At 50.6% G+C, this 11,468-nt stretch overlaps 2 protein-coding genes across 3 annotated transcripts in view; both read right to left on the reverse strand.

Annotated features, from left to right (window-relative positions):
- Positions 1-2,151, reverse strand: part of LOC120857779 (acrosin binding protein) — an 8,126-nt gene extending 5,975 nt beyond the window's left edge. Inside the window, exons 1-3 of the mRNA XM_040233515.1 lie at positions 1,659-2,151; positions 1,407-1,501; positions 854-974 (exon numbers count right to left, since the gene is read on the reverse strand). Coding sequence (XP_040089449.1) covers positions 854-974; positions 1,407-1,501; positions 1,659-2,151 — 709 coding nt within the window. The remainder of the gene's footprint in view (positions 1-853; positions 975-1,406; positions 1,502-1,658) is intronic.
- A 1,015-nt stretch (positions 2,152-3,166) lies between these two features.
- Positions 3,167-10,726, reverse strand: ING4 (inhibitor of growth family member 4). 2 transcript variants are annotated; one of them, XM_040235010.1, is made up of 8 exons: positions 10,625-10,726; positions 7,332-7,403; positions 5,447-5,613; positions 5,160-5,265; positions 4,879-4,984; positions 4,519-4,666; positions 4,192-4,253; positions 3,167-4,095 (listed from the first exon to the last, which is right to left on the reverse strand). In XM_040235010.1, the coding sequence occupies exons 1-8, from the start codon at positions 10,659-10,661 to the stop codon at positions 4,056-4,058; spliced, it is 738 nt and encodes a 245-aa protein (XP_040090944.1). In that variant the 5' UTR covers positions 10,662-10,726; the 3' UTR covers positions 3,167-4,055. The 2 variants fall into 2 exon arrangements, with proteins under 2 accessions (XP_040090944.1, XP_040090943.1); XM_040235009.1 differs by having other exon boundaries at positions 5,151-5,265.
- Between the last annotated feature and the right edge of the window lie 742 nt (positions 10,727-11,468).

An 11,468-nucleotide genomic window follows, 5' to 3' on the forward strand; every position in this document is an offset into this window, starting at 1 on the left:
ACACACAAACACATAAGCACACACAAACCGACACACAAACACATAAGCACACAGACACACATAAACACACACACATAAACACATAAGCACACATACACATAAACACAGAAGCACACAAACACAAAAGCACACAGACACACATAAATACACACAAATACACAAACACATAAGCACATACAAAACGCACACACACATAGGCATGCACAAACACATAAGCACACATAAACACACACATAAGCACAAACACACTCATAAACACATAAGCACACACATAAACATATAAGCACACACAAACACTCATAAACACATAAGTACACACAAACACATAAGCACACACACACACATAAACACAAAGGTAGAGGAAAGTTATTCACACAACCAATCATAAAAAACACAGGCAAGAATACAAATATCAAAATAATAGTACTATGGTGACGGTGGTGGCAGTGTTACGGGTCCCCTTCCCACCTCCCTCACAAAGGATCCTCTTTCCTAACCCACTTCAAACACCACCTTTTGTCCCTCTCACTTAGCAAGCACCAAGTATTTTGAATACCTAGCAACCAATCCTTTTTGGAGTGAAGATGTGAGCTGAGAAAGGTGCCAGAGGACTTCTTAATGCAATAGTGTTTTGGGGAGCAAGGAAAAATCAGTTCAGGGCAGAAATAGATGTAATGTCAGAAAACACCCTGATACAGGAAATCCCTAACTTGTATTCAAAAAAGTAGGCTCTCCCCTTATGCAAACATTTGCCCAAGGCTACTTCCAGCAGCTCACCTCCCCAGTTCCCTCCCGTTGATGCCTTAAGCCCTGGGTTTGGGGACTCTGGGATGAGAGGCTGGCGGGGTCTCACCTGTGATGTGGGAGGACATGGGGGATGTAGCCGTGGTGGGTGGCGGCACTTCGGATGAACTATCCACCTCCTTGAGGGTGTTGGGTGAGAGGATGGAGACTGGCTGGGAGCACCGGACCCTCTGCAAGGCGAGAAGCAGAGTGGGAACGCCTTTCACAAAGGGCACATTTCCACTCCACCTTATCCTCTGTCCCCAGGTCTCCTCTCTCACAGTTCCTGGGAGGAAATCAGGGGACATGGCCCCGAGTAGAACCCTCTAGATCTGAGACAGGGTCCCCTGCAAAATCAGACGCCCTGCCGGCCCACATTCCTGACTTTAGGCTTTTACATTTGACTGGAATGACATCACTGTTGGGAGGAACAAGGGCTTCTCTCTGCCTCCTCCCATCTCTCTCCCTTACTTTTCTGGCAATAAGGGGATTGTTCAGAGTCTGAATGCTCAAGGTGAGACATTGGGCAAGTGTCGGCCAGCCAGTGACCGAGAGGGAGGACCTAAGGATGGCCTGGAGCCCTTCCTTGGTGACACCAGGTTCAAGCTGTGTCTTGACCTCACCTTGGCGTAGTAGACATGGTTGGAACAACGGTACTGGGTGAACTGGCAGAAGGACTCAAACCAGGAGGCGTAAGGGAGGTCGGAGCAGACTGCGCCTAGGGAAGGGTGGGGCACAGGTGAACACGGGTGTAATCCCTCCTGGAGGGAGGGTGCGATGGGCTCCTGGGGTCCGGAGAGCGGGGCACCAGGCTCAGGGCCCAGGACCACCCGTCCCCTCGCCCTGGGTCGAGGGAGCACAGGGCTGGCCCTCACCGTCCGGCACCAGGCCGTGGTTTTCATACTGGTCTAGCTGGACGAGGGTGGGGTTCCGGCAGCCGTGGGTGGCACGGAGCCGGCAGGTGGTCTCCGCCTTCCAGGTAGGGGTCAGCAGTGCGAAGAAGCGCTCATACTCCGTGGGGGACAGGGGGCTGCCCGGCGTGGAGGTCGAGGCGGAGTCCTGGGCTGGGGCCGGTGCCAGAGGCAGGAGCAGCACTGCGGGTCGGGGACAGACCACGATGGACCCCTCTCCGCACCCGCCGGCCGGGAACACCCACCCCGAGAGCGGGGCGTGCACTCGGGGACTGAGCGCCTGGCCGCCAAGCTGGGGTGAGTGTGCAGGGGTGCTGGCGCGGCGGGGAGGGGCGATGGGGAAAGGCTGCAGGCATCCCCGGGGGAAGGCGGCTCGGAGACTGTGGAGAGCTCCGGGGGCGGAGGCGCGCTCACCCGTCAGGAGTGAGAGAAAGGACCCTGCGGCGAGATGCCTCATGGCCCCAGACGGTCGCCCGTGTTCCCCGGACCGAGCGCCTCTAACCGGCCAAGCCAGGGCGAGCAGATAGGCGGGAGGGCGGGGCCGCAGGGGGTAGGGGGGCGAGACCAGTCGACGTCACAAAGTGGGGGCGGGGAAACTGATGCGAGGCTGCCCTCGGCCGAAAGGTGGGGGCGGGTCCCCGGTGTGTTACATCCCAGCTCGAGGACAAGGACGGCAGGAGTGATCTCGGACTCTGGCCGGAGCTGGATGGCGTAGCTCCCGTCTGTTCTTTACCTTATTGCCTATCCCATGTCCAAGCTGGCCCCACACACTGGACACTTTTTCTCCCTACTTTACAATCTGGCCTTCCAGTAGTCACATAGGAATGTGAGAGTTGGACCATAAAGAAGACTGAGCACTGAAGAACTGATGCTCTCAAACTGTGGTGTTGGAAAAGACTCTTAAGAGTCCCTTGAACTGCAAGATCAAACCAGTCAGTCCTAAAAGAAATCAGTCCTGAATATTCATTGGAAGGACTGATGCTGAAGCTCCAATACTTTGGCCAACTGATTCAAAGAGCCAGCTCACCGGAAAAGCTCCTGATGCTGGGAAGGATTGAGGGCAGGAGGAGAAGGGGGCAACAGAGGATGAGATGGTTGGATGGCATCATCAACTCAATGGGCACGAGTTTGAGGAAGCTCTGGGAGATGGTGAAGGACAGGGAAGCCTGGTGTGCTGCAGTCCATGGGGTGGCAAAGAATTGGACACGAGTGACTGAACAACAAATCCCATGTGAGGACTGGGGCAGAGATGGAACATGCAACACAAAGTTGGGGCCTGGAGGGTAGGAACTACAGAGGACACCTCCAGGTAAGTGAGCCAAAGCGGGGAGTAAGATGGGGGTTCTGGTGAGGAGACCCTGCATAAGGAGGGTTTAATGTATGGAAGTGGTTCCAGGTGGGCATAGACAATTCATTGGTGATAAGTTTTTGCTTTGTGTTTCAAATAAGTCAGGCTAATACTTAGTATAACATTTCATGTATAAAACACAAGTACACATTTATTGGAAATTAAATGAAAGATATAGGGAAAAGATGCACAGTCTTGAAGGTTTTGGAAACCCCTTGTCTGAGGCCCAGTTCCAGCCAGCTCTGTCCTTCCCATGCTGAGAGGTGGTGGGTCCTGGGGCAGCGGTACCACTTCAGGTTCCATGTCTGGTCCTACTTCCAGCATGTCATCCTCCTGCCTCTTAGCCGACTCAGAGGATGCAAACTATGCTCAGCACATGTGCTAAAACAGTGTCTCTACAATAAACACAGCAGGCCAACACGTACAGCTTTTATTCACCAACTCGATTCCTTTACAAGTGAGATACTGACACTTTGCCCTGTCCCTCCCACTCACAAGGCTGGACGAATCCTCTCAGCACAGAGGAAGGGGTGCCCCTTCAGCCAGGGCCGTGGCCCAGAGGACCTGGAGGAGCCCCCCCGCTGGAAAAAGCATGGAGAGAGTGAAGGAAGTTTATCACGCATGGCCCCCCCCAAAACGAGGGGAGGGAATCAGGAAGCTGGGGGAGGGCCCCATGCTACTGCCCCAGTCCTTAAATACAAAGCAACAGGAGAAAAGAGGACCATCCCTCAAAAACACAGCACCAACCTCGGCGTGGAGGCAAAAGGACAGTGGGCAAGACCACTTCCCTCTGAAGGGGGCGGGCTGAATGAGAGCACATACCGTTAGCGGCCGCAGCACCCCTGGACCAGGGTCTGGGTGCAGCCTCAGCACCGGAAGTAGGGAGGGGAGGAGAGGAGATGACAACATGTGCCAGCCACCTCCCCTGACCCCCAGCCCAGCCAGGCATCCCACTCCCCACTAGCCAGGTCAGGGGATGTGGAAGAAACTGTGTTGGAATCCAAGGCCCTTGTCTATTTCTTTTTTCGTTCTTGGGAGCAGCGTGGGCAAAACCTACAAAGGAAGGTGGGGGAGAAGGTGAGCGAAGGGGAGGATGCCCTCTGTCACTCAGCTCAGGGTAGTCCAGCTCCGACCAGAGCGCTCACTCACCATTTCCCCCGAGGCTTGGTGGTCAGCCCCACACAGGCAAAGTGGAACCACTCAATGGAGCACTGGAAAAGGAAGACGGTGGAGGAGCAGAGGGCAGGGAGCAGGGTGGGGCCAAGGAAAGAAAAGAACCCCTCCCCCACCTGAGAGTCCTCAGGAGCATTCCCTTATTCCGTCCTGTGGGAGGATTCTTGAAGGGTCCAAGGCCAACCACCTCCAACTCCCTTCCTCCTGTCCTGAGGTCCCATTCTTCAGCCCTTACCCTCTTCTGGTACCCAACTCCCTTCCTGTCCCCCAGAGCCCCCCGCCCTGAGGCAAACCGGTTCTTACGTCAGGGTTGTCACAGCCAATCATCTCCCCGTAGGAGACCTGGTGACAAAGGCAATAGGTGGGTTCGTTGGGATCCACAGGCATATCCAACACATCAGAGGGGTGGACACTGCCAAAGGTCACTGAGGGCATCCCATACTCAGGGCTTCTGCGTGCCAAGAGGGAGAGAGAGTATCACCTGCAGGAAGGGACGCTACAGCTTGATGCTCAGAGTGGCACGAGGAGATCCCTGTGGGGCTAGTGGTCTGTGGCTTCCCCTCTGTATCCAGCAGATACCAGAGTGATAGAGAAGGGGGCGAGGGGCGGGGTGGGGGCAAAGAGGAGCCTGTCACTTGGCAGGGTGCTCCCTGACTCACTCACGTGCGCACAAGTTTTAACTTCTTCTGGGCGGCCTTGGGGGCTTCTTCATCGGAATTTTTCCCTTTGGAACGAGCACGGGCAGCTTTCTTCTCCTTTTGAGTCCGACCTTCCAGGGAAGAGGGGAGGGGCAGCCAGAAGGCAGAGGGACAGAAAGATGGGTTAAGGACCCCTCCTCTCCTCCAACGTGGGGGTCCTCCCTTGGAGCTGAGGGATGGGCTGGCTGCCCCCTTGGAATCTTCGCTCCAACTCTCATGGCCCACCCCCCTCCTCACTCTTTTTGCCTTTGCTGGAAGAGCTGTCATAGTCACTTGACTCAATCTGCTTCTCCTTCAGATCAGCCTCAAAGCGGGCCAGGTCTGTGTCCAGTCGCCGAATGTGTTTGTCCACCTGGGTGGGAAGGAAGGAAGGAGAAGGAAGAGCTACCAGGCTGGTTCCAGTAAAAGCAAACAGGCTAAGGCAGAATCCATGTATCTCCCAGACCCCAAACAGGTCCCAGCACGCTAAAGGAGGGGTGGAGGACCCCGAGGAATAGACGGGAGGTAGTGGGGAGCCATGGGTAGGGCCATACCATCTCATAGGTCTGCATGGCAAGCTGCACCTTGTCATCACCAAACTCCTTGCACTTGCCATAGGCTTCCTGGATCTGTCTCAGAAGGGCCAATTTTTCCTCAGAGCTCCGGCTGCGGGCGCTACTCATATATTCACTGGCCAACTTGTCAATTTCAGCCTTCAGGTCTACAACAGAGACAGGGCTGGTCATAATGGCCCCCGAGTGGCAAGATTAAACATACTTCTTCCTCTTGCTCCTTGGACCTTTTGCATTGACCATCACAACCTTTGAATTAAAACACAGTCAACATTCCTAGGTACTGTGCCACATACTCAAGTGATGCAACATGGCCACAACATGCGTTGTGAAGGCACCTTTGGTTGCTGGAGACGTTGCTAGCATAGTTGAAACTGGACTTATGGAAACACAAGGAAGGATTCTTCGCATGCTGCACTAATATGAAGAACGTTTCTGTCAATGTCTGAAGATGCTTCTTTGCATGGCTTGCTCCTTCTTAAACCATGACCTCTGTCTCAAAAGCTATCTGATTTCTCATCTCAGAAACATTCTGCGATAGCTCTGAGAGCTGCAGACCAGGCCGAGTCATCTGCTGCTGGTCTTGACTTCCAGGGTCTGTATATCTACATCTCAGTATTGAAAATTAGGCCCAAATTCACTCATGGAACAGTTCTTCTGCTTACTGTCCACCCTGTTTGGTTCATCATTTGCAACTTGCAAATATTCTCCATCACTTTTTTCTCCTGTGTGTTCATTTTAGCTATTGCTCTAACCATTGTACTAGGAGAAGGCTGGTGATGCCCCCAAACACCGAGACCATAGATGCCTACTGCCTAATATTATAGCACTCAGAGAAAATGTGGATGGAGACAAAAGCATGACTCCCAACACGGTTTAGCAACAAGTAACCACAGCGAGGATGTGTGAGCATACTAGGTTTATGCTCTGCTCTATTCCAGGCCCTTGAAGGAAGTTGGAAAAACATGTATGTGGTTCAGTCATCTCCCAAAGGGTCTTTCTGTGCATGAACTCAAGAGCCAGAACTATATTACAAAGCAAGGAGCTGGTGGTTGGCATTCAGCAGGGAGTTCTCAGGGGCTTATGTCCAGGATCTTAGATGATATTCATTTGTCCATGAATAAACTGACCCAGAGTAACTTAAATCACAGCTTTAGGCATTCTAACACCCCTGGGCAGGGATACATAAGGATACACCTACATATCCTTCAGCAAGCATGGTTGATAGCACCAACAGAGACCTTCGACTATGAGAGACAAACTTGCCCACCGCAGTGTAGCCTCAGGCTCCAAGTAAATGTCTCAATGCAGCCAAACTTAATCAATGTCCAAGGACGGCCACAGATGGCACCTAATGCTTCTGTAAGGTTGAAGAATATAGTGTAGAGATTCTGATGTTAATTGCTGCTTTTCCTTTTTTTTCCCCCCTTTCTTTTTAACAACTCCTCAGCAACATAGCAAAGCTGCTGTGTACCAATGTGAACTGTAGTCTAAAGCCACACTGAATTTTGTGACAATAATGTTAACAGCCCAGTGGAGTAGAAACATTCTAGTTAGTCTTCCTACAAACATATCGAACATGGAGAACAGAAATGATTCCAGGATTAACTTTGGTTTTCTCACTTTTCCTGAGAGAGATATAAAGAGCACAGCATCTCTAAATTCTTGTGGCATTGTTACAATACTCCATGAGTTATGAAAAAGCTGACACAGAAACACAGGTCATTACTCTCCTTTTAAGAATTGCAAGAGAGTGAAAGAGAAGACAAAGCAATCTAGATCAGACCAGCTGATATGGTAACACCAAACAGGAGGGGAGATGATCACACACACTCACTCGGCACCGGGCTCCTTACTCTGCACATACCCTCTGTTCTTTGGTCCAGGTCCCTCATGAGCTGGAAGTTTCTCTGCAGTTCAAAGGGCAGGTTTTCAATACCTGGGGAGAAGAGGAGAAACTAAGACTCCCTGGACTTCCTAAGCCCTACAGCTGCTTTGGGGGGCTTCCCTGGTGGCTCAGATGGTAAAGAATCTGAGACACATCCCCTGGTATCCCACATCCCCTGGAATGTGGGATACCCGGGTTCAATTCCTGAGTCGGGAAGATCCCCTGTAGAAGAGAATGGCAGGATTCTTGCATGGAGAACTTCATGGACAGAGGAGCCTGGCAGGCTACATAGAGTCCATGGGGTTGTAAAGAGTCAGACATGACTGAGTGACTAACACACACACATGCATAAACCCTGCAGAGAGTCAGGCGACTAACACACACACACACACACACACACACACACACACACACAGACACACACAGACACACATACACTAGCTGCTTTTAAAAAATAGGTCCAAAGAGCACTTGGTTATCCCTCCTTCAAACCGTTAGATTATCTGTGACAGCACTCATCATTCCTTTCTCAGGAGGAGCCATGTCCACCGGTCTCCACAGCTAGCTCCCCATCTCTGCACAGCTTTCCCACCCTCTCCTCTTCAGTAAATTTACAAATCAGCCCTTCCCCTCTCCATGCCCTTGGGTGGTACAGTGGCTAAGACTCCATGCTCCTAATGCAGGGGGCTCGGGTTCAATCCCTGCCCAGGGAACTAGATCCCACATGCTGCAATGAAAGATCCCACATGCTGCAACTAAGACCTGGCACAGCCAAATAAATACTTTTTTTTTTTTTTTTTAATAAAAAGATCTCTTTGCCCTCAACTTACAAATACCCTCTTGGTACCCTCCACTGATCACACACACACTTCCAATCCGCTCTCCAAACAGTAGCCAGAATGTTCTTTTTTAAAATGCAAATCTGATCAAGTCACTCTCCTGTTTATAAACCTCCAGTCACTTCCACTGCAATATTCCCAAGTCCTACTCTGCACTTTCTGGCCCTTGCTGCACACCAGACCTGACTCAGGTCAGTCCCTGTCTGTGCGCGCTCTGCTCTGTCACACTAGCCTTCTTTGAGTGCCTTGAACTTTCCAGTGCTCTTCCAGACACTTGGCTTTCCACACACTGCTCTCTCTGCCCAGGACGTCCTGCCCCGTCTCTTTCACCCCACTTCCACTATCCCTCTTGGCCTACTGAACTTCTGTTCATTCTTCAAAGTTCAGCTCAACCCTGACTGCCCCCAACTCCCAAGTGCCCTGGGTTATGCTGTCATGCTATTCTACGGCTGCCCTCTGGCAGGGCAGATACTCTGGGGGCACTTATCCAATGTAATTAGATAAGTAATTATGTAATCAGTTATATGGTATGTCTCTCCAGCTCTCCAGAAGGGTTAGATATGTCTGTCTTCTTCTCTCCTATTTCCCTAGTGTTCAGAACTATGACATGCATACAGAGGATCCTCAATAAATAATTGAATTTATAAAGGCGTGAATACTTACAGTTCTCTCATAAAAAAAAATTCTCTTTCCATGACTCCACTTTGAAACTTTTAAAATGCATCCAATGCTTTAACCTATAGACTCGGGTCCACCATCAGTTTACTAAGATTAAGTCACCACTGAGTTACCAAATCAAATAATCTAATTACTAGTTCTATCCTTAAAAAAAATGTTTGCAGTATTCTCACCATCTTCTTGCCTATGTGTAACTTTCTATTAAGATTCCAAATCTCCTCACACACTTTCAAGTAATTTCATCACTGACATTCCCTTAGCCTGTCCCTTAAATGTTACTATTTTCTTGAGCTTACACTTAAGTTAATCCTATTATTTTCTCACTTACTTTCTCTGAATGATCTCCATCTCATTTACTCTTACAGACTTCTGAATTTCCTATCTTATTGATGATATATGTCTACCTCACTCCCCAAACAGGAAATCGAGAAGTCACCTTAGATTCCTCCTCCTCTCTCAACCACTCAGTCAGTCAATTCGGTTATATTTACCTCCTAAATACTCTCACTCTTTGAGGTCAGGTCCTCATCTCTGACCAGAACTGTTATTACTAATTAATCTTGTATTACCAGGGTCATCATGCTCCAATTTAACATACATCAATTACTTTCCCTTATTTAAAAAAAAAAAATCACTCCATTTAGAAAATCCGTTGGTTCCTCACTATTTAGAGTGCAAGCTTCTTAGCCTGACTTTAAAGACCATGCACAACCCAGCCTCAGCTACATTCTCCGGTGTCATTTTCCAATCTTTCACCTCAGAGTCCTATACATCAAACACTCTAGCCTCATCTTTCCCTGATCTTGCCACAAACCCATCAGAACACCTTTGCTGATGCTTCCCCCAACCTTCAATCCCCTCTGCCTCTCCACACCAGCAAATAAACACTCAACCTTCAAGATTCGTCACATCCTCTGTAAAGCTTTACCTACACCTCCAGGTAAACTAGTCTCTCTTTCTCCAGTGTTACCAACTGTCTGTTTAATGTATTTCTGTTATTTGCCACATTTTTATAATTATTTATTAGAATCTGTGTCCTACTAGTCTATGAGCACCTTGAGGGGAAGGTCCGTGTGGTATTCATTCTTGTATACCCCCAGTACCTGTCATTATGTCTGACCCACAGCAGGACCTCAATAAACGAATGAATGACTCCCAGTGCTAAGGCAAAGGTAAGAGAATAGGGTGACAGGCTCCGTGAAGGGGGTCACACAAATGGCATAAACAGAACACCAAACTTCCATCTGATGGGAATTGGGTCTTTACTCCAAGAGGAGAAGCCTTCCAGTCCATCATCTGACAGTCGTCATTCGTAACCCCCTATCCCCATGAGAAGACGCATCTTCGAAAGAACTGGGCGGAGAACCGCGAGCAGATCTTTGTCGCTGCTCCAAAGGCAGTGGATGATATACTAAAATAACCGATTCAGAACGACTTTAAGAAAAAGATTATCCTGAGGCCGGAGACCCTGAAGACAGGGGCAGCAAATATCTTCCCGGCTATGCCTACCAGCACTTCAAGAGCCGTCCCCCAGCCTAGCCGCGCAACCCCTCCCTCTTCTACACCTCAGAGCGAGGCCTCGACCCCGCTGCCCCGCCCCCTATTTCTTCACACACTCCAGTATTTTCTCTCACGCAACCCTTCACGATTGTGACTTTCTGACCGTCGGGTCTTCAGGGCCATAGAGCTCCTCAGCCCGAACCCCCACCCCCACCCTTCTGTGACCCCTGACCCACTCCTCCAGCCTGCTCTTACTGTCCAGATAATGTTCCAAATACATCCCCGCAGCCATCTTGAAGCAAAACAAAGCAACTTCCGTTCCGCCCCGGAAGTGACTGAACGCAACGGGCGCCGAAGCCGTCCTCCAACCCCCTCCTGGAGCCCTTCCGCCCTCAAGGGTAACTTCCGCCCTCACGAGGTCAATTTCCGGTCTGAGTACAGCACCCGTCGAATCGCCTCTTCCCGGCGAAGACACTCGTCCCTGGCGGGGCGGCCGAGCGCGGGGCCGGCGGCGGCGTTGGCTGAGGGCGCCATTTTGCGTCCTCAAACTTCCGTTCCCTCCAGAAGGGGGACGTGCGGGCGAAGAGACCTGTCTTTTTGGGCTTTTAGTCCACAAAGAGCTGTCTTCAGCAGCCGGAAAATGTGAAGCTCGCGACCAGGGCAGGTGCCTTCACAGTTACGGTGCGAGGTGTAAATCCTCCCCGTTTCTGTTCACTCACGCGAACGCCAACTCTCCAGGATTACGTTTTAATGTGGAAACAGATCATTATTTATAAACGCTGCTTATAAGTACAAAGTACTCCTCACAATAAAGCTGCGATTCTCCTCACCTTTTGTAAGGGTTTCTGGCACTCCAGGACGTTCCCGCTTGCAAAGTGACAAGAGTACTGCTGGCCTTGTCCTCCCGTGTTTGTCTCCATTTTTACTCGTTTATGTATGATGTTAACTGTCACAGAGCTGTCACAACTGGGCCAGATGGATGCCAGCTATCACCCTGACCCGCGACAAGCACAATGACCAATACACGTCTCAGCAGGATGGAAAGCCACCAAATGCAGACAGGCCACCACACTAGGGACGCAGATGTCAGCGACCAGAA

The sequence above is a fragment of the Oryx dammah genome, unplaced genomic scaffold, assembly GCF_014754425.2.
Source record: "Oryx dammah isolate SB20612 unplaced genomic scaffold, SCBI_Odam_1.1 HiC_scaffold_29, whole genome shotgun sequence".
Classification (NCBI taxonomy): domain Eukaryota; kingdom Metazoa; phylum Chordata; class Mammalia; order Artiodactyla; family Bovidae; genus Oryx; species Oryx dammah.

What these genes read in the sequence shown, in the direction of transcription:
- ING4 (XM_040235009.1), bottom strand. Translation starts at nt 10,661, where the DNA reads ATGGCTGCGGGGATGTATTTGGAACATTATCTGGACA. An exon ending in TTTGGAACATTATCTGGACA is followed by an intron (nt 7,404 to 10,624) that starts GTAAGAGCAGGC and finishes TCTTCTCCCCAG; the next exon opens with GTATTGAAAACCTGCCCTTT. An exon ending in CCATGCAGACCTATGAGATG is followed by an intron (nt 5,266 to 5,446) that starts GTATGGCCCTAC and finishes CTTCCCACCCAG; the next exon opens with GTGGACAAACACATTCGGCG.